The sequence below is a fragment of the Osmerus mordax genome, chromosome 24 (assembly GCF_038355195.1).
Source record: "Osmerus mordax isolate fOsmMor3 chromosome 24, fOsmMor3.pri, whole genome shotgun sequence".
Classification (NCBI taxonomy): Eukaryota; Metazoa; Chordata; class Actinopteri; order Osmeriformes; family Osmeridae; genus Osmerus; species Osmerus mordax.
Window position 1 is genome coordinate 8,460,663 of NC_090073.1, and position 20,917 is coordinate 8,481,579.

The 20,917-nt window shown below is 54.8% G+C and overlaps 1 protein-coding gene across 1 annotated transcript in view; it reads right to left on the bottom strand.

Annotated features, from left to right (window-relative positions):
• Positions 1-592: 592 nt before the first annotated feature.
• The window catches only part of hmcn2 (hemicentin 2), a 44,285-nt gene continuing 23,960 nt past the window's right edge, over positions 593-20,917 (bottom strand). Inside the window, exons 30-81 of the mRNA XM_067227632.1 lie at positions 20,565-20,722; positions 20,112-20,390; positions 19,796-19,941; positions 19,553-19,703; positions 18,963-19,187; positions 18,717-18,830; positions 18,419-18,606; positions 17,898-17,994; positions 17,473-17,634; positions 17,002-17,115; positions 16,709-16,905; positions 16,522-16,603; positions 16,295-16,426; positions 15,790-15,933; positions 15,538-15,697; positions 15,121-15,245; positions 14,844-15,027; positions 14,637-14,734; positions 14,199-14,477; positions 13,903-14,096; positions 13,702-13,783; positions 13,469-13,605; positions 13,080-13,221; positions 12,697-12,841; positions 12,490-12,617; positions 12,028-12,184; positions 11,723-11,844; positions 11,462-11,626; positions 11,074-11,181; positions 10,849-10,983; positions 10,593-10,727; positions 10,024-10,293; positions 9,586-9,776; positions 9,139-9,352; positions 8,674-8,808; positions 8,325-8,515; positions 7,117-7,198; positions 6,717-6,887; positions 6,468-6,620; positions 6,213-6,350; positions 5,939-6,060; positions 5,539-5,788; positions 5,387-5,446; positions 4,947-5,066; positions 4,391-4,525; positions 3,726-3,845; positions 3,295-3,420; positions 2,812-2,940; positions 2,105-2,398; positions 1,583-1,702; positions 1,356-1,482; positions 593-1,047 (exon numbers count right to left, since the gene is read on the bottom strand). Coding sequence (XP_067083733.1) covers positions 669-1,047; positions 1,356-1,482; positions 1,583-1,702; positions 2,105-2,398; positions 2,812-2,940; positions 3,295-3,420; positions 3,726-3,845; positions 4,391-4,525; positions 4,947-5,066; positions 5,387-5,446; positions 5,539-5,788; positions 5,939-6,060; positions 6,213-6,350; positions 6,468-6,620; positions 6,717-6,887; positions 7,117-7,198; positions 8,325-8,515; positions 8,674-8,808; positions 9,139-9,352; positions 9,586-9,776; positions 10,024-10,293; positions 10,593-10,727; positions 10,849-10,983; positions 11,074-11,181; positions 11,462-11,626; positions 11,723-11,844; positions 12,028-12,184; positions 12,490-12,617; positions 12,697-12,841; positions 13,080-13,221; positions 13,469-13,605; positions 13,702-13,783; positions 13,903-14,096; positions 14,199-14,477; positions 14,637-14,734; positions 14,844-15,027; positions 15,121-15,245; positions 15,538-15,697; positions 15,790-15,933; positions 16,295-16,426; positions 16,522-16,603; positions 16,709-16,905; positions 17,002-17,115; positions 17,473-17,634; positions 17,898-17,994; positions 18,419-18,606; positions 18,717-18,830; positions 18,963-19,187; positions 19,553-19,703; positions 19,796-19,941; positions 20,112-20,390; positions 20,565-20,722 — 8,212 coding nt within the window. The 3' untranslated portion in view covers positions 593-668. The remainder of the gene's footprint in view (positions 1,048-1,355; positions 1,483-1,582; positions 1,703-2,104; positions 2,399-2,811; positions 2,941-3,294; positions 3,421-3,725; positions 3,846-4,390; positions 4,526-4,946; positions 5,067-5,386; positions 5,447-5,538; positions 5,789-5,938; positions 6,061-6,212; positions 6,351-6,467; positions 6,621-6,716; positions 6,888-7,116; positions 7,199-8,324; positions 8,516-8,673; positions 8,809-9,138; positions 9,353-9,585; positions 9,777-10,023; positions 10,294-10,592; positions 10,728-10,848; positions 10,984-11,073; positions 11,182-11,461; positions 11,627-11,722; positions 11,845-12,027; positions 12,185-12,489; positions 12,618-12,696; positions 12,842-13,079; positions 13,222-13,468; positions 13,606-13,701; positions 13,784-13,902; positions 14,097-14,198; positions 14,478-14,636; positions 14,735-14,843; positions 15,028-15,120; positions 15,246-15,537; positions 15,698-15,789; positions 15,934-16,294; positions 16,427-16,521; positions 16,604-16,708; positions 16,906-17,001; positions 17,116-17,472; positions 17,635-17,897; positions 17,995-18,418; positions 18,607-18,716; positions 18,831-18,962; positions 19,188-19,552; positions 19,704-19,795; positions 19,942-20,111; positions 20,391-20,564; positions 20,723-20,917) is intronic.

Consider the following 20,917-nt stretch of genomic DNA (forward strand, 5'->3'; position numbering starts at 1 on the left):
AATTAAATGTTGTGATTTATTGTTTCCTGTGGCAATTTTGTGCAGTCTAACTCTGATTCCTGTTGTCAGACCAAGACAAGTTAGGAGGATTTCTAACCCTGTTGATGAGCACCAACAGGAATTAGATCAAATTCATGTCTTTGACTAAAAGACTCAAGTACATTCAGAATAGCACCTAACAGCTTTTACACAATCAAAATTACTTAAAAAATAAGAATAGAAAATACACAGAGATCACTTATTTCCACAACACCTGTTACATCTTTCCACAATATAAATATATGCTCGCCATTCTTATACTATGGGGCCACAATAGGCTAGTTCATTGTTGATACGTCAACCAAACCTATTAAGGTTAATATTCTTTTCAAGAATATTTTTTTTTACAAAACTTTACAAAACGGTGTCCCCCACAATTTAAGGTTCATTTCAAATCACAGGTAAGGGCCCATAATATCCTGTCAAATACAAAAGGTATTGCATGTCGGTAAAGGCTGCGTTTCCACACCGGCCACTTTGCACTGCACCTCCATGCAGAGGAGGTGCCCTGGCAGGGGGAGGCAGGGGGAGGCAGGGGGAGGGGAGCCCCAGGGGGAGGATGGGGGGAGGGGGGGGCACCAGTGACCTCTTAGGGGCCTGATCAGTTCATGTCCATCCCAGTGGGGGGCTCAGTAGGGGTATCTGGAGATGGAGATGTAGATGATGAAGATGCTCTGGTAGGTGATGCGGCCCTGGGCTGAGAGGGTGGTGGCCTGCACCCTGAGCCGCACCAGGCCCGACCTGTCCAGAGGACGCAGGGTGAAGAGGATGCCTCTGCCAGCCTCGTCCCTGATGCCAAACTGCTGCCCGCCCGAGCCCGCCTCCCAGCTCTGCTCCAGGAGGGCGAAGGAGGTCCTCTCCTGCAGCACCCCGGCCTCGGAGAAGGCCGACAGCCTCACCACATTGTGATTGGCAGGGATGCTGAGGGGGAGGGTCAGCAGCTTGTACTGGAGGAGGAGGGGCGGAGCTCCGGAGGCACAGTCCAGAGAGCAGGGTCTGTAGCATGTCCTGGGGGAGGACGGGGGAGGGGAAGGGGAAAAAAGAGAGGCGAGGGAGAGACGAGGAGAGAGAGAGAGAGAGTGGCGAGGGAGAGAGAGGTGAGAGAGAGAGGCGAGGGAGAGAGAGGCGAGGGAGAGAGAGTAATAAGGGGGGCGGAGAGGAGAGACAGGGAGAGAGAGAGAGCAAGAGAACGGGGAGAGACAGGGAGGTGGAAAGTGAGACAGAGAGAGGCGACTACTCAGTGTCACATGATCATCCGTAACAGAGCGGGCTGATGTGTGGACCACAGATCACCGTGGAGCCACCAGGCAGCTTACCCCGGGCTGCCCCCTCTCTGGTAGGAGGCCGGGCAGGGCGTGTCCAGGCACTGATACCCCCCAAACGTGTTGAAGCACATCTGTCCAGCCCCACACTGGACACCTTGCACGGCACACTCGTCTATGTCTGGACGCAACGAGAGACAAGAGATCCCCGTCTGTTCTCAGAACCGTAAACACATGCTCTCCGTCTGTCGTGATGATGAGGTCATATCAAAAGGCCTTACCTTTGCAGCTCCGTCGGTTGGGCGCAAGCTGGTAACCGTGGGGACAGAGACACAGGAAGCTTCCGACGGTGTTCTTGCACTCGTGTTGGCAGGGTTTCCTCAGCGAACACTCATCCACATCTAGACTCACACCCAGGGCAGGTGACATGCATCAGTAACATCAAGATCAAACATCACATCCACATCAATAACACCCAGGACACGCCCTTACACACATCATAATAATCACTAATATATAAGCACATTTGAAATTGATGCGAATAATGAATATCTCATGTTCTCTCCAGCCTCTGACAGATCAATCTGCCTCCAGTCATCCTCAGGGCCCCCCGCCCCCCCCGGCCCTCCTTTCTTTATCTCTGGTCACTGCCTGTCTCCCTCCCTCCTTCTATCTCTCCCTCCCTCCCTGCTTGTCTCTTTCCTTCCCTCTCTCCGATTCACTCCCTCGCTGTCCCCCCCCGCTTTGCGTTTGAGAGGTAGTTTATAAATAAAGTATATGTGTTGCCAGAGAGGTCGACCCACCCACACACGTCCCGTCCTTGTTGCTGTACCCCAGCGGGCAGCTCTGCCTGGTGATGCGTGACACGGCGTTGTGTCGTGACAGGATGGGCCGGCCCAGGGACGACACCAGCTGAGGGCGGATGCCGGTTCGGATCCGGGTGCCGTTGGTGAAGCTGCGGCCCCTCTCCAGGCCGGCGCAGGAGCGCCCGTCCCCCAGCAGCACTGTGCCCGGGGGGCAGAGGCACCGGAAGCTGCCCGGAACGTTCCGGCACTGGTGGGCACAGGGGCCGGGCGTCTGCTGGCACTCGTCGATGTCTGGGTTACGAACGGCAGACAGACGTGTCAGCGGAACGTTTTTGGCGACATCTGAAATGTGTCACTGTGTCTTCTATGGGCCAGACTGACCTCTGACCTCTAGAGTCCCTTAACTGTCTCTGACCACTGCTGTGATGTGAGTTGCATAGTCATGTATGAGGCATTTGAAGGTCGATAATACAAGGCTGTTCCCTTGGCTCTTACCACTGAAATACTGCACACTTCAATGATTATTTGCTGTACCTACTGTTTGTATGTTGTATTGGATACAAATGTGCTAAATGAATTAAATGTACATGTATGGTGTCTAATTCATCGTTTATCAGCAGCTTCATTGGGTGAACTTCAAGCAGATCATGTGACAGGAAGTTTTGTTTCTACGTGCAGGTCATGTGACGAGAGGTGCGTCGTACCCTGGCAGGGAAGCCCCACCCCCTGGGTCCGGTAACCACGGGGACACACACAGCCGTAGCCCCCCACCGTGTTCTGGCAGGTCTGGCTGTAGCGACACATGTGGCTCCCGTCCTGACACTCGTCCACATCTGGAAACACACACACACACGCACACACCACACACATACACACACACACACACACACACACCACACACACACACACCACATACACACCACACACACATCACATACACACACACATGCACACACATACAGACCACATACACGGAACACACAGGAAACACACACATGCACACAGAACAAACGCACACATACATATAGACAGAACACACAAAGAAAACACAGAACACCCACAGAAAGAAAACACACAGAACACACGTACACACGGGTCAGAGGCAGGTGTCTGGGCTGGGTTCAGGACACAGGAGCTGAGGAGGTATCAGAGCGTGACCAGGCTGAGACCAGGCTGAGTCATCTCACCCATGCAGGTCCCGTCCTCCGCCGCGGTCATCCCGCTGGGACAGCTGTCGAAGCACTGGTACCCTCCCTCTGTGTTGCGGCACTGCTGGTGGGCGGGGCACACGTTCCTGGTGCACTCGTTAACGTCTGGGGACAAACAGGAAGCAGAGCTTGGCCTCAGACGGCCTACAGGCGGCTGCTCGCCACGGTGGCAGGAGAGACTGAGAGGCAGGAGAGGCAGGAGAGACTGACAGAGGCAGAGAGACTGAGAGAGGCAGGAGAGGCAGAGAGACTGACAGAGGCAGAGAGACTGAGAGAGGCAGGAGAGACTGAGAGGCAGAGAGACTGACAGAGGCAGAGAGACTGAGAGAAGCAGGAGAGACTGAGAGGCAGAGAGACTGACAGACAGAGGTAGGGAGCCTGACAGAGGCAGGAGAGGCAGAGAGACTGACCCAGACAGCGGTGTCCAGACAGCTGGTAACCAGGGTGACAGGAGCAGCGGTAAGACCCCAGGGTGTTGAGACACTGCTGCTGACACGGGGATAGAGAGGACTCCTGGCACTCATCCACATCTGAAACACACACACACACACATATACACACACACACACACACACACAGGCATACACACATATACACACACAGGCATACACACATATACATACACACACAGGCATACACACATACATACACACACACATACACACACAGGCATACACACATATACACACACAGGCATACACACATATACATACACACACAGGCATACACACATATATACACACACACATAGGCATACACACATATACACACACAGGCATACACACATATACATACACACAGGCATACACACATATATACACACACACATACACACACAGGCATACACACACGTTTATTCTACACTTACTAATACAGTCTGATCACTCCAGTAGTGTCAATGCACAAGCCCTTTGTTATTTTGGGGGGCTACTCTTACATACATCTTGTAATGTTCCAGTCCACGACTGATTAAATATTTGGAGCTCTACCTAAACTAGACAGCATTATCAGAGCCTCCACACAGAGACAGATCTTATACAGTGACAGATGTTTTGTTTTTTTACAGATGACAGACCTTCGCAGCTTGTTCCGATGGCACTGGGTTTGAAGCCTGGGCCACACTTGGCCTGGCATCGGTAGGTGCCAACCGTGTTCACACACTGCTGGTTGTAGTGGCACATGTGGACTCCCTGGACACACTCGTCAATATCTGCAGGTGGACCACAGAGGGTCAGGAGACCAAGAGTACACGTGCACACACTTCAAACATAGCTACTGCCCTTCTCATGACACCAGCGGTTACATCTGACGAATCGAACAAATTCATCTGAAGTTATCTGTCCCTGACAGAGTGAATACAAATCAATTTTTATTTGTATTTGTACATGTTCAGTCACTGTTAAGAGTCGGATGGCTGAGCGGTTAGGGAATCGGGCTATTAATCAGAAGGTTGCCGGTTCGATTCCCGGCAGTGAAAAATGACGTGTCCTTGGGCAAGGCACTTCACCCTACTTGCCTCGGGGGAAATGTCCCTGTGCTTACTGTAAGTCTGCTAAATGACTAAATGTAAATGTTATGGCAGACAGCCTGACAGTGGAGGTGTTCCCAGGAGGGGGGTGGAGGTTCCTCACCTTGGCAGGTGTTGGTCTCCGGGGAGAGGGAGAAGCCTGACGGACAGGCGCAGGAGAAGCCGCCCATGACGTTGTTGCAGGAGTGAGAACATGGAGACTGGACCGCACACTCGTCCTCATCTGCACATCACAACAAGGGGTCAGGTGGCTGAGCGGTTAGGGAATCGGGCTATTAATCAGAAGGTTGCCGGTTCGATTCCCTGGACCATGCGAAAATGACGTTGGGTCCTTGGGCAAGGCACTTCACCCTACTTGCCTCGGGGGGAATGTCCCTGTACTTACTGTAAGTTGCTCTGGATAAGAGCATCTGCTAAATGACTAATAACACTCAGATCATACAAAATAGTACTATGGTTATACCCCCAAAAATATTCTAAACCTCACTGTCTAAATACACACACAGTCAATATACATCAGAATAAGAAGCGTAGGTCCCATACCAGCACAGTAAGAGGCCGTATCCAGAACGAAACCCTTCGGACAAGTCTCTCCATCGCCATCTACAGGTACAAACCACCATGTTCAGTCAACAAGCATTCAGTCCTGCACTGCAGTTCACTAGCATCAACTGGCTCGCGACTTCCAGCCAGACCTGGTATGAGCAGCGAGGCGGTCATGTGGAAGTCCAGGCTGAGCGTGAACCTGCTGTAGGCCGCCGTCATGCTGGACACCTTGAGGAGCTGCAGGAGGGGCCCCAGGCGCTCCTCCCGGCCCTCGGGGCCCTCGTACACGATGGTGTGGTTGCAGCGCAGGGCCAGGGGCCGGCCCCCTCTCTGGTGGGTCTGGGACGACCAGGAGTACAGCTGGCCGGGGCCAGTCTGCACGTAAGACTCGTCGAACTCCTGCAGCGGGAGATGAGGGAGAGGAGCACAGAGGTATGGAGGTCAGAGGACAAAGGTCAGAGATGTAGGTCGGACAGGTCATGGGGTTTGAGGTCGCAGGTCAGAGGGGAGAGGTCAGAGGTGAGTGTGGCCTGTAGAACAGTAACACACCTGCAGACTCAGGTGGGAGGCAGACAGAGTGGGCGGGACATAGCCGTTGATGACGATGTCAATCAGGAGAGCTCCCTCGGAATCCAGACCCCTGGCTACATGTGTTAAACGCAGAGTCTCCCCTGGTGAACACACACACACACACACACGACACACAGTTCCAGTTTCACATCACGTCAGGAAGACCCTACAGCAGCAGCATGTACAGAGGCAGCTCGTTCCTGTCAGGAGGCGGCCGGGGAAGGCGAGTTCCTCGTCGAGCCGCGTGTCTCACCCGTCTCAAACTCCAGCTGGGACTCCTGTCTGAACAGGCCCTGTGTGAGGGCGTAGCCGTTCCTGGAGGCTCCTGTCTGCAGCACCGTGCTCCAGTAGACGGGAGCAAACACCGACACCAGCACCCGCAGCAGAGGCCCTGCAACCCAGCAGCACCAGCAACACGAGCTTGAGAAGATCCGGAAACCTCCGCCAGGTGAAGGAATTCATGTTCCCCTACTGTGAACCCTTCTGCGGTTCTTGTGTTCTTACTCACCCACGCTGGGAGGAATGTTGTCCAGGTGGGCCTGGAAAGAGGTGGTGCCCTCCTCCAGGTTGGCGGTGATGTTAGCTTCCAGGAAGGAGACCCCAAACTCTCTCTCGTTCACCATGCCGATGAGGCTGCCCCTGGCCTTACGGGGCACCTCCCCTGCACACACACAGACCAAACACAGACACACGAGTCAGAGAAGGGATCGCATCCTGATCGACAAAACAGTATTGTTCCATAGCTCCACAGCTGTACCTGGACAGAGACCAGACTGGCACTTCCTGGAGTCCATACTTGGCCCGTCACATGACCGCCCCCCGTTGGCTGGCTCAGGGTTATTGCATAGCCTGATTCGCTCCTGGATCCCTCGTCCACAGGTGCTGCTGCACGGGCCCCACTCCTCCCAGCTGGAGTAACCTCCTTTTACTGTCACGGAGAGAGGGAAGGAGGAGGGGAAGGAGAGAGAGACAGAGGGCAGGACAGGGAGAGGAGCAAGGGAGGGAGAGAGATAGGGACAGATAGAGGGGAATGGAGGAAAGGGAGAAGGAGGTGGAGAGAGGGTGTGAGAGAGAAGCCATTGTTCAGAGTGTCCTTCTCCAGATGTACTCGAATGTTTCCCGTGTTGGATAAGCGTGATCTCATCTTTGACACTCACTCTGCACCCTGAGGGTGATGGTCCTTTCCGCCACTCCTGCCTCGCTCTGAGCCACACACTGGTACTCTCCTGCATCTCCACTCTGACAGGCAGGCAGAGGGAACACGGTCAGGAGAGGGCAACACAGGAAAGAACACCCACACAAGCCCTAACCCTTGTGCTGTCTTCGGGTCACATGAACCAAAGGTTCACAACGAACCATTGTTGTGTTGCGACAACTTTACCCAATACAAAAACAAATAAAAAGCATTTTCTTTTAACCTTCGCGATGTGGGGGGTCTGAGACAGCCCGAAGGTAAAAAAAAAAATGCTTCACTTTGTTTTTGTATGCGGTAAAGTTGTCGCAATACGACGGTGGGTCACAATGACTGATGGGTCAGAATGACCCGAAGATAACACAGGGTCAGGGTGATGCAAGAAGATGGAATTGTTCATTGCTAAAAGTGAATGTTTTCCCAGGGAAAGGGGTAAGTGAAGTAGATTGACATGTTACTCATTTAGCAGTCGCTTTCATCCAAAGCCATGTAAAATCAGCAGAACTATTTTAATTATCTTGTAAAGAAAACCCATCCGTCCTTGCAGACAGAGGAAGTATCACATTAGAGCACTCTGGGAGTTGTTTTGTCTGGACTCTCAGCTGCAGGGCGAAGCTTCTTTTAGAGAGGTAACAAGGTTACAGAGGATAGACCAGGCCCCAAGCTGCCTCCCTCTGCTTCTCCTCTCCAGAGCTGTTAGCTCCCGGGACAGAAGCCCCGCTAATCAGAGTTCAGACTGGGACAGGACGGCCCAGTTACACCCTGTGACCCTGTGACCCTGTGGGACTGAGGCTGCAGATGGACGATTACTGACTCAGAACAATCCTCTTATTTACATGTAGTCATTTATCAGAGGCTCTTATTCAGAGAGACTTACAGTAAGTACAGGGACATTCCCCCGAGGCAAGTAGGGTGGAGTGCCTTTCCCAGGGACACAACGTCATTTTCGCAGGGTGGGAATCGAACCGGCAACCTTCTGATTAATAGCCCTTCCCTAACCGCTCAGCCATCTGACCCCTCTTAACCTCCTACCACCAGCCAGCTCCACTACAGTCTGTTCATGGATCAGAGGTTTTTTTTCTTCTTTTTTTTTCAACCCTCACTTCCTGGAGGGAAGGCCCTTGTCAGGAGAAGGGAGTGTGGATGGAGTGTGTGTGGGGCTCCAGGCTTTACCGAGGCGCTGTAGATGATCAGAGAGCCGTTCTGCAGGGTCTGGAGGCGGAGCGAGCGCAGCAGGGGCCTGCCGTCGCGGAGCCAGCGCAGGGAGGGGATGGGGCTCCCCTGGGCGGGGCAGTCCAGCATGGCAGCTCCTCCCTGGGCAACGGTCTGGGTGGTGTGGGCCTCTCCCTTCAGCACGGGGGGCTCTGAAAACACACAGATCACACACACACAGATCACACACACAGATCACACACATATCACACACGTGTTCAAAGCAGCACACAATTGTGACTGATCACTAGAAACAGGCTATTGTGATTGGTGGTTGGAAAGTGTCTGTTGTGATGTGGCATGTTTTAACCTCTGATGCGGACGAACGCGAGAGCCCGGATGGAACCCACACGGTTCTCCGCCACACAGACGTAGGTTCCTGCGTGGCTCAGGGTCACGTTCTCTATGAGCAGAGCGCTCCGGCCAGCCTCGTCCACACTGGCTCCTGTCACACCAGGAAACACACAGAAACACCATAATTACACCCAGAAACACCACAATTACACCAGGAAACACCACAATTACACCTAGAAACACCACAGTTACACCCAGAAACACCACAATTACACCACAAAACACAACAATTACACCCAGAAACACCACAATTACACCAGGAAACACCACAATTACACCGAGAAACACCACAATTACACCAAGAAACATCACAATTACACTCGGAAACACCACAATCACACCAGGAAACACCACAATTACACCAGGAAACACCACAGTCAATGTGTGTTTACGTCGGGCCTCAATGCTGACCGGGCCATACCTGAGTAGGGGCTGTTATTGGCTGTCCAGGAGATGACTGGAGTGGGCGTGCCCTGGGCGTGGCAGGACAAGGCCAGGCTCTGACCTTTGTTCAGGGTCACGTCCCCGGGAAGCTCTTTGAACACGGGTCGCATGTTCACAGACAGGTGCGTGTCCTGTCTGGCCGTGCCGGCTGTGTTGGTCGCCACACAGGTGAACACACCTGCGTCCCGGACCTGCAAGAAGACAACCATCACAACTTCCACAGACAAAACTACAGTATACTGTAACACTCATCACAACCTCCACAGACATATTTACAGTATAACATTTATATGTATTCATTTAGCAGACGCTTTTATCCAAAGCGACTTCCAAGAGAGAGCTTTACAAAAAGTGCAAAGGTCAATGATCATAAACAACGAGATAGCCCCAAACATAACAGGAGGAGAATTGCTCTGTGTCTGACCTCGGCCCGTTCGATGATGAGCTCTCCGGAGCGCAGGACGGTGTATTTGCCCGGCAGCTTTGGCACGGCGGTGCCGTCCTTCTCCCAGGACACCCGTGGCTCGGGGGACCCCTGCGCAGCGCACGGCAACAGCGCCTGGAAACCCTGGATGACTGACAGCTCCTGCTGACCAATGGGAATCATGGGCGGGACTGAAAGACAGATTCAGCGTGTCATGAAAGAAATGCATAGAAACAAACGGCTGAATCGACAGCGTAATGATAATTCAATATCATTCAATCAAAATATTAGTAGAGATTGGATCAACTTAAACATAAAGGTTTGTGTTTTGCACAATGAATCCTGAATTGCTACTTTGTCCCATCAGTTTCATGCTACAAATAACAATCCAAACCTCCATTCAGCCTCTCCTCTCTCATCATCAGCACCAGTACTCACTCAGTATGTCTAGCCTCATGTCGTGGCTGGCTCTACCCGCCAGGTTCTTGGCAGAGCAGGTGTACAGGCCGGCGTCGCTACGCTGCGTGGCGCTAATCGTTAGCGTGCCGTTAGCGAACACGTGTAGGCGTGCCCCGTCTGCCACGGGCTTGCGGTTCTTGTGCCAGGACACCACAGGCAGGGGCTGGCCGTCCGCCACACACTCCAGGCTGGCCTCCTGGCCCAGCACAGCCGAGTACTCCACCCTGGGCACCGTCAGCACGGGAGGCACTGCGGGACGCAGACAGGACACAAGGGGGTCAGATGGCTGAGCGGTTATGGAGTCGGGCTATTAATCAGAAGGTTGTTGGTTCGATTCCCGTCCGTGCCAAATGACGTTGTGTCCTTGGGCAAGGCACTTCACCCTACTTGCCTCTGGGAAAATATCCCTGTACTTACTGTAAGTCGCTCTGGATAAGAGCGTCTCCTAAATGACTAAATGTCATCCAGGGCGGTGAGAACCTAGGTTTGTTTCCAAGCACACTGTGCCTCCGAGGTCCTCCATGCCCTGCAGGTGTATCCCACGTTACCTTGCAGCACCAGCAGAGTCCTCCCCACGGCTACGCCAGCCTCGCTCTGTGCCAGACACTGGTAGGAGCCCGCGTCGCCCAGCGTGACTCGGGAGAACTTCAGAGCTCCGTTAGACAGCAGGGCCAATCTGTGACCTGCCGGCCCAAACACCACACACCTTACAGAGAGGTTCTGACAGCCTTACTGTATTCTTACTATGCTGTGCTGTGTTGCTACAGCTTGCAGACTGGTTATATCTGAGGGGTAATCACTCACCGGTTGCTATGGGAACGCCTTCTCGTTGCCAAGTGATGGTGGGCCGGGGCAGACCCTGGGCTTCGCAAGGCAGGACCGTCCCATGATGCAACACTACGTGTACCTCCTCCGCCATGGGCCTGATCTCAGGGGGTTCTGGAGGTCAGAGACAAGGTCAACAAACGCCGCTAAATTTAAACGTGACCTTTGAACCCAAACCACGTCTCTACGACGACCAGGACCCACCATGCACGGTGAGGGTGACGTGCTTGTGGGCCGTTCCGGCAGGGTTACGAGCGGAGCAGGTGTACCGGCCGGCGTGGCTGGGCACCGCAGCTATGATCTCCAACACTCCTGGATAGAAACACACACACAGCACTGACAGCACCGCAGAAACACACACAGCACTGCAGCAACACACACAGCACTGCAGCAACACACACAGCACTGCAGAAACACACACAGCACTGCAGAAACACACAGCACTGCAGAAACACACACAGCACTGCAGAACGACACACAGCACTGCAGAAACACATGCCACTGTGTAAACATGATTACTGTCTCCCAACATCCCTCTCATGCACAGCTCTGCCACAAGCCTGCCATCCCATAACTGAGCCGGAGGTCTCACCTGTGGGCAGGACTCGGTAGCTGCCACCGCGGGCACCGAGCCTGGAGCCACTCTTGGTCCAGGTGACCGTGGGCTGGGGTCGGCCCTGGACATGGCAGGGCAGCACCACAGGGGACATCTTGACGGCTGTGACGGTGGTGACGTCATCTTCTATCGTTGGAGGAACTGGAAGACGAAGAGAAAGGGTTGAAATCCGGTGAAAACATCTGTGTTTCGCATCCGAAGAGAAGTCTGTCTGGAACTTTCTCATCGAAAACTGACCTTGCAGGATGACCTCGATGACCCTGCGCTCCTCTCCGACCTCATTGGCCGCGGTACATTCGAAGTATCCCTCGTCCTGATTGGATGGCGCCGAAAGGACCAGAGATCCAGAGGAGAGCAGCCTATAGCAACAGCGGCATAGCAACACGACACAAATTACCGTATCGTTTACGTCCGTCTGGTGTTGTTGAAAAGGGGGCCTGCCCCTTTAAGAAGAAGGACCGCGGGAGCATCTAACTAGCATTAGTGACGGTTGTTTTTCAGGTGTGGTTTCAGGGTGACTCCAGCTGTGCTGCTCTCTCTACCTGTAGGTGGTGGGCTGCTGGTCCACGCTGAGGGGAGTCCCGTTCCTCTTCCAGGAGACGGTGGGAGCAGGGATTCCTGTGGTCTCACAGCTCAGCACGGCCCTCAACCCGGTTGTCACGGTGACGTTAAAGGGCCCAGGACTGATGGAGGGCCCCACTGCAGAGGGAAACACAGACACGTCAACACAGCTAACAGACATGCTGCATCTAGCACCAACGCAGGCACTGCCCTTCCAAACAGAAAGGTGGTAAGTGCTCTTTAGTGGAAAGGAGAGAAACGGCTTCAAAGTGTTTACTTTTTTGTGGGGGTTACGGCTGATCATCACCCTTTTTTTTCCTCAACCATTTCAACCACGCCAAAGCAAAGCAGAAACCTACAGTGAGTCAGTTTTGACCACATGGCTGGTTCATGCCTTCTTGCTTGGAAGGGCAGTCATGACAGCCATGTGATAGTGTGTTTACCGAACACGCGCAGGTCTGTTCCACGGTGGTCAGAACCAGCCTGGTTAGAGGCAGTGCAGTAGTACCGGCCGGCGTCGCCCAACCGGACCTCACCAACACGCAGGGAGCCATCTGACAGCTGGGAGTACCTGCAACACACACACACACATGCATGAATGCATGTACACACATATACAAACACACCCACACACACAAAGCTTTGTTTACCTGTTGTTGTTAGGGGCCAGTGGGAGACCATCTTTCCTCCAGGTGACCGTCACCGAGGCTCCTGCCTCCAGCTGGCAGGGCAGCAAGGCATCCTGCCCGCTGTGGGACGTTACCATGGAGCTGCTCTCACGGATGACCGGAGCCACTGGAGGGACCAGACATTAGGTCTTTATTACCACTCACATTCTATGATACAGATGTCAAGAGAAGTCAATCACCAGACAAGATCTTGATGAGATTCTTATTCACATTCTATGCTACAGATGTTTAGAGTTGACATTCCAAATCACACCAGACGAGATATAGTCCTATAATTATATGTGAGTATTTGATGAAATGATGCTGTGATGTATGAATAAGATGTGTTCGTCGTGGTAACTCACAGAGGACCTCGACGGTGAAGAACAGGCTTGTGCTCCCTGCCATGTTGGTGACCACACAGCTGTACTGACCGCTGTCCTGGGAACGCACGTCCTGGATCTCCAGGTACTGACCGCCCGCCAGGCGCTGCACACGACCTCCCAGCTGGAGGAGGGGGGGGAGGTTGGTTAGGGAGGGATGCACAGAGAGAGAGAGAGAGAGAGAGAGAGAGAGAGAGAGAGAGAGAGAGAGAGAGAGAGAAACAAGAGCGAGAAACAAGAGAGAAAGGACGACTGAGAAATAACTTAGCCCTAGATATAACCTTCGAACTAGACCTGGAACCGAGACCTTAGACCTGAGGCCTGAGATAGTCAGGACTTCTCTGTCCTCCCTCATATCCCCTTCTTCTCACCTGCAGTTTGACGTCATCCTTGTACCACTCAATCTCAGGAGGGGGGTCGCTGTCAGACTGGCACTCCAGCGTCAGGTGACCCTTGGCTGGGACGGACACGGTCCTCACGTCACTGGAGCCCAGGAGAGTCGGGGGGGCTGGCACAGGGAGACACAAACAGACGAGCTTTAACAGCTTTAACAAGCTGGTGCTGTACGTGGGTGAATCAAGAGAGGGCGGATCCTGTTTATCACCTTGGACCCTGACCCAGTGGTTTCTCCCATCCTCTCCGGCAGGACTGGTGGCCAGACAGGTGTACAGACCTGCGTCCTCCACCTAGCAACACACACAGGCAGAGCATTGACCTGGGGGACGGGTCAAGATCAGCAGTACTGTCGTAGGACACATCCAGACGTCTGTTACAGCCAGCATGGAGGCGCTTCCAGCCCCCGTACCTTCACGCTGCTTATCCTGAGGAAGTGCCCCTCCTCCTGCACTATCCCAACGCCCTCCAGGGGGCGCCCATCCTTCAGCCAGCTCAGGGCAGGAGGGGGGACGCCCTCCGCGGAACACTCCAGCTCCAGGGTGTTGTCCACCGCTACGGTCATCTCCTCAGGGGACGAGCTCAACACGGAGATCTTCGGAGGCTCTGTGTTGAGACCACAACAAGGTTACGTCTTCGGTGTCAACGTAAAAAAAGGGCTCAAAATGCAGTGTGTGTGTGTATGAATGCGCGTGTGTGTGTGTGTACCCAGCACGGTGAGGTTGAAGCTCTTGGTACTGCTGCCCGCCTGGTTGCTGGCCACGCAGCTGTAGAGGCCTGCGTCTGCGGGCGCCACGCTGGCCAGCTGCAGCCTGGTCTCCTGGCCGTCCAGCAGCAGGTTCCTCTGCAGGGCCAGCGGCCCGCCGTCCTTCAGCCAGGCCAGCGAGGGCGGGGGCACGCCCCGCGCCTCGCACGTCAGCGTCACCAGCGAGCCCTGCACTACCGTCACCGGCTCCACCGGCTCCACGCGGTCCACGCCCGGGGGCACTGGGGGGCAGAGGGAGACACCTCAGGACAGGGCTGACTGGTGGAGGGGGGGTGGGCGGGGAGAGGTGGAGGTGGAGGAAGGAGAGAGAGGTGGAGAGAGGAAGGAGAGAGAGGAGGAGGGAGAGGTGGAGGAAGAGAGGTGGAGGAAGGTGAAGGTACCTTGGACCTGGACGTCGTAGCTGAGCTCAGCCAGACCAGCACGACTGCGAGCCACACACGTGTAGACCCCCGAGTCTGACAGCTGCACGGGAGAGATCCTGGACACACACACACACATGCCTTTGAGTGTGTAGCCCAAAACGCCATCATCATGTCAGACGACACGTGTCAAAATGTACCGCCAGATAACACGTTGGCGAGTGGGACCTGAGCAGTGCGTCGGAGGCCAACAGGCGTGTGCGGGGGGACAGGAGCAGGGGACGGCCGTCCTTCAGCCAGCTGATCTGGGGCGGGGGGTGACCTGCCGCCTGGCACTCCAGGGTCACCACGCTGTCCTGGGGGGTCACGACCTCCCTGGGGACGCTCGTCTCCCCCGAGATAGAGGGAGGCACTGCGGGGGGGGGGGGGGGGAGACACTCATCACCGACCCCGTACAGAGGATGAACAGAGAGGTTAAAGCTGTGGTGGGTGATGGAGGACTGACCGAGGACCAGGAGGGTGTAGATCTTGCTCTCCTGTCCAGCAGGGCTGACGGCCAGGCAGGTGTAGGTCCCGGAGTCCTCCCTCCGCACGTCCAGAAGGGTGAGGGTGCTGCCGTCAGGACTCGTACTGCAGCACAGAACACACACACATCAACCCTGAATACACACACACACACATCAACCCTGACCCCACACACACACACACATCAACTTTGGCAACCTCTCACACACACACACACACACACACATCAACCTTGACCCCTCCCACACACACATGAACCCTGACCCCACACACACACACATGAACCCTGACCCCACACACACACACATGAACCCTGACCCCCCCACACACACATCAACCCTGACCCCCTCACACGGCACAGTGGAGTCCGGTGAGGAAGGGGGGCAGAGGGACGTACTCGATGTGCTGGGTGTCGGAGTCCTCCAGGGGGCGCCCGTTCTTCAGCCAGCTGAGCTGGGGGAGGGGGGTCCCCGTCACCCGGCAGTCCAGGATCAGCTGCTCTCCCACGGGGGCGCTCAGGTCCGACGGCTGGCTGGACTCCAGGATGGTGGGAGACACTGGAGCGGCAGAAGAAAAACAAAACAAAGTAACGTCACATAACCCACGCTAAACGAGGGGATTTCAGTAGCGCCTGAAGCTAGGTAACGACCTTGCACTGCCAAGGCGTAGTCCTTCTGCGTGCTTCCCTCGCTGTTCTGGGCCACGCAGGTGTACGTGCCGGCATGAGCCAGGGAGAGAGGCCCCAGCTCCAGTCTGCTACCTCGCACGGCCCACTGCCACTGGAGACTGCTCTCTGGATGACACACACACATACACACACACACATACACACACACACACACATACACACACACACACACACACACACACATACACACACACACACACACACACATACACACACACACATACACACACACACATACACACACACACACACACACACACACACACACACACACACACACACACACACACATACACATACACACACACACACACACACACACACACACACACATACACAAACACATGGAAGGTTCAAGCCTGCACATGTAGGTCTTCAAGATGACACTTTTCACACTGTATTACTGTACATGCATGTGTCATGACCCAGCCGTGCTGAAGAACAGGCTCTGGTCACGTGCGCTCACCGATGGGCGAGCCGTCCTTGAGCCAGGTGACGCTGGGGAGAGGAACCCCCGAGGCCTCGCACAGCAGGCTGACGTGAGAGCCCAGGGTCTGGGTGAGGCTCTCCTGCGTGGGCCCCTCCAGGCCTGGAGGAACTGGGGACGCAGCCAAGAAGAGGGACACCTTGAGAATGTTACGCCCCCCGGGAGCTGCGGGCGTGTTTCACGTCTAGAGGGTCAGACTGACTCACCATGCACGGTCAGTCTGAAGGTCCTATCCACCTGGCCTGCCATGTTGGATACCTTGCAGGTGTAGACTCCTCCATCAGCCACCTAGAGACATCCAGTCATCACACCTGTGCTTGTCTGTGTGTGTGTGTGTGTGTGTGTGTGTGTGTGTGTGTGTAGGTGTGTGTGTAGGTGTGTGTGTGTGTGTACCTGAACTCCTAAGATCTCCAGACGGTGATGGTCCATCTTCAGCCCGTTGCCGGGCGCCAGCTGGAGTCCGTTCCTGTACCATGTGACCTCAGGCTCGGGGATGCCCCGGGCCTCACAGCTCAGAGTCACGGACGAGCCCACCTGCGGGGTCATGACCTCTGACTCAGAGGCTGGGCGGGGCTTCAGTGTGGGCAGCACTATGACATCACAGAGGAGAGGGGAGAGTGAATCAACTCAGCTCCTTTTCAGCTCCAGCAGCAGCTGTATACAGCTGTGTCCAGTAGGTGTCTCACCGTAGACAGTGAGCAGGATGCTCCTCTGGTCCTGCCCAGCGGGGTTGGTGGCGGTGCAGACGTACTGGCCTGCGTCCTCGAGTCTGGCCCTGGGCAGCTGCAGCATCTGGCCCCCTGCAGACACACATGGAGGAGGTCTACGTTCCAACACCACACCACACAGGGCACCAATCCAGATCCAGATAGTGTGTGTGTGTGTGCGTGTGGCATGGTCAGGGTTAGAGTGTGTGTGTGTTTATGGTCTGGGTTAGAGTGTGTGTGTGTTTATGGTCAGGGTTAGAGTGTGTGTGTGGTATGGTCTGGGTTAGAGTGTGTGCGTGGTGTGGTCTGGGTTAGAGTGTGTGTGTGGTATGGTCTGGGTTAGAGTGTGTGTGTGGTGTGGTCTGGGTTAGAGTGTGTGTGTGGTATGGTCTGGGTTAGAGTGTGTGTGTGGTGTGGTCTGGCGGTGTGTGTTGCTGTGTGGGCTCTGACCCGGTAGGATGTGTATGCCGGAGCTGAACTGGAGCAGCTCTCCGTCCCTGGTCCAGGTCATCTCAGGGGGGGGGTAGGCCTGGACGTCGCACAGCAGGGACACCATGTGACCTTCCACCACGCCCACATCCTCCTCCCTCTGGCCCACCACCCTGGGAGGGACTGCACAGCACAACATGGCCTCTGCATCACGTCTCACGTCTGCATTCACGCTTACATCCAATCCAAAACGGCTCAAACTGCGAATGCTAGTCCAGAGGAGGTCAAGTAACTGAAATAATGCGGCCCTAATCTGAAAAGGCCTCTATAAGAACAGGATATATGACTCAATGCCACATGACAGGAGACATTTCTCCTTCACTAGAGGGCGGGGGGGGGGGGGGGGGGGGGGGGGGGTCAGGAGGAGAGGAAGGGCTGGGTCTCACCTTGCACAGTGAGGCTGAAGAGCTTCTCCATGGTGCCCACCTTGTTCTCGGCCACGCACACATAGCCCGCCATGTCTGCCCCCTGCACGCCGAGGATCTGACAAGACACGCACCCCGCAGCATCACAACGCCGTACGCACACAGGCTCATTCACACACCAGCTCATACACACTATATACACACTGGGATATACACACTGGGATATACACACACTGGTATACACACACTGGTTGGTTTCTAGGGGTGGGGAAAAACCTCGATTCACATTTGAATCGGGATTCAGTCTGCTAGCGATTCTGATCGATTCACTAATGTATTAGAATAACAACAAATTCATTATGTTTTTTTTCTTAGTTGTTTATATATATATATATATATATATATATTATTTTGGGAGGGATTTCTTTCCCCAAATCTCGGACAAATAGTGAATCGATTTTTTATCAAATCGTGACCCCAAGAATCGATTCGAATCGAACCGTGAGGTACCAAGAGATTCCCACCCTTCTTGGTTTCCTAACCTGCAGCTGTGTGCCGTCCTTGCTGACGAGGTGGTGCGTGTCTGAGCGTACGGGCTGGCCGTCCCTAAGCCAGGACACAGCAGGGGGCGGGTGGCCCGTCACCTCACAGAGCAGAGACACCGTGGTGTTCACCACAGCCCCCACCTCCTCCATGAAGGAGTCCAGACCCCCAGTGATCACGGGGGGAACTAGTCGAAACACAAAGAAACTAGAGGTGAGGGTGATCGTCTCGCTTTGAATACAAGCGTAAACTAGATGATGGAAATGTCAATGAAGGAAAATGTTTTGCTGTTCCTACCCAGCACCTCCAGGTCAAAGGTCATGCGGTCCTCTCCAGCCTCATTGACTGCCTGACAGGTGTACTTTCCAGAATCTTCCTTCTGCACCCGGGAGATCTGCAGCACCTGTCCACCTGAGGTCCCCACACACACACACACCCCCCACAAGGTACCCCCCTCTGTGAGCTTCCGTGTCAAGCAGCCATGTTGTAATACACCATGGCAGAATGCGATTGGGCTCGCAAACAGGAAGGAGTTCCTTTAACCTGGAAGTAGTACGACTCCGTCAGCGGAGGAGAGCTTGCGGCCCTCCCTGTACCAGCTGAGGCGGGGCGGGGGGATGGCGTTGCTCTCGCACGACAGGCTGACAGGATGACCCAGGACCACCTCTCTCTTCTTCGTCATCCCTTCCTCCGTGTCCTCCTCCTCCTCCTCCTCTCCCAGACCCCAGGCTGCAGACCCCGGGGTCACCCGTTGGAAGACCGGAGGGACTGGAGAGAGGATTATGTGTCAATACACAAACATAGAAACATAGTCACAGGCCGACACAGACATGATGTATGGAATTACTTTACTTACATAACTTTTTTAGTCATTTAGCAGACACTCTTATCCAGTGCAAATTACGGTAAGTACAGGGACATTCCCCCGAGGCAAGTAGGCTGAAGTGCCTTGCCCAAGGACACAACATCAATTGCATCGAACCGGCAACCTTCTGATTACTAGCCCGATTCCATAACCGCTCAGCCACCTGACTCCCATTTACAAACAGACAATGCAGACAGACGTGTCTCTGAACAACCCTGAAGCACACACACACCCTGAAGCACACACACACCCTGAAGCACACACACACCCTGAATGGTGACATGGAAGTCCCTCTTATCCTCTCCGGCAGTGTTGGTCACCACACAGGTGTACTGGCCCTCATGGGACAGCATGGCAGAGCTTATGTGGAGAAGGTGACCGTCGGCATGGATACCGGCATGGGAGCTTCCTCTCAGCAACTAGGAAACAGAACACCAACAGCCCTCACTGACATCTCGTCTCAACAGCATTCAGTACTGCACAGGGAGGACTTAGAGAGATGGACACCCACCTGTCCATCTTTGAACCACTGGGTGGTGGGCTCAGGGAAGCCTTTGGCCAGGCAGGACAGGGTTAATGTTCCGTTGATCCTCACTTTCTCCTCTCTGGCACCGAAGCTGAGCAACGTCGATTCCCCCGCCTCGATCTGGGGAGGGACTGACCCAAACAGCAGACAGAAATAAGAACTAATTAAACACAATCATGTTCAGAATCACTTGACTTTCTGTTTAACTGTTAAAATCCCATGCTTCTACAAAGAGGTTTAACGCAGCCTCAGTGTGCTTCTACAATGAGGATCGACAGCATTCAACGGTCTTCTGTCTCACCCAGTACAGTGACTGTGTAGTGTTTGTGGGCGGAGCCGGCCGGGTTGGAGGCACGGCAGGTGTAGAGGCCAGCGCTGTCGCCCCGCGCCGCCCCCAGCCTCAAGCTCCGCCCCCCCTGAGTGTAGGTGAGCTGGGCGCTGGACACGATGGGCTGGCTGTCCTTCAGCCAGGTGATGCTGGGCGCAGGTGAGCCCTCCGCGTCACAGGAGAGAACCGTGGGGAACCCAAGCACCACGGACACCTCGGAGGAGTCACTGCTACCCTGGATGGAGGGGGGGGCTGGAGGGAGGGAGGGAGGGGAGGGGAGGGAGGGAGGGAGGGAGGGAGGGAGGGAGGGAGGGAGGGAGGGAGGGAGGGAGGGAGGGAGGGATGGCCAGATTTAAGAAGACATCATAGAGGTACAGATAAGGCTGCGTGACAGTATTACTGAGCTGAAACATGACGAGGTGTTACCTTGCACACTGAGTCTGAACTGGCGTTGTTGAGTTCCTGCATTGTTGCTGGCCAGACACTGGTACAGGCCCTGGTCTCTCTGCCTGACGGAGCGCACCTTCAGCACCTGGCCCTGCTCCAGGAAGTCCACATGGGGGTCTCCATCCCTTGACAGCACTCTAGAGAGAGAGAGAGAGAGAGAGAGAGAGAGAGAGAGAGAGAGAGGGGGGGGAGGGAGGGAGGGAGAGGGAGAGGGAGAGGGAGAGGGAGAGGGAGAGGGAGAGGGAGAGGGAGAGGGAGAGGGAGAGGGAGAGGGAGAGGGAGAGGGAGAGGGGGAGGGGGAGGGGGAGGGGGAGAGGGAGGGAGCATGAGCA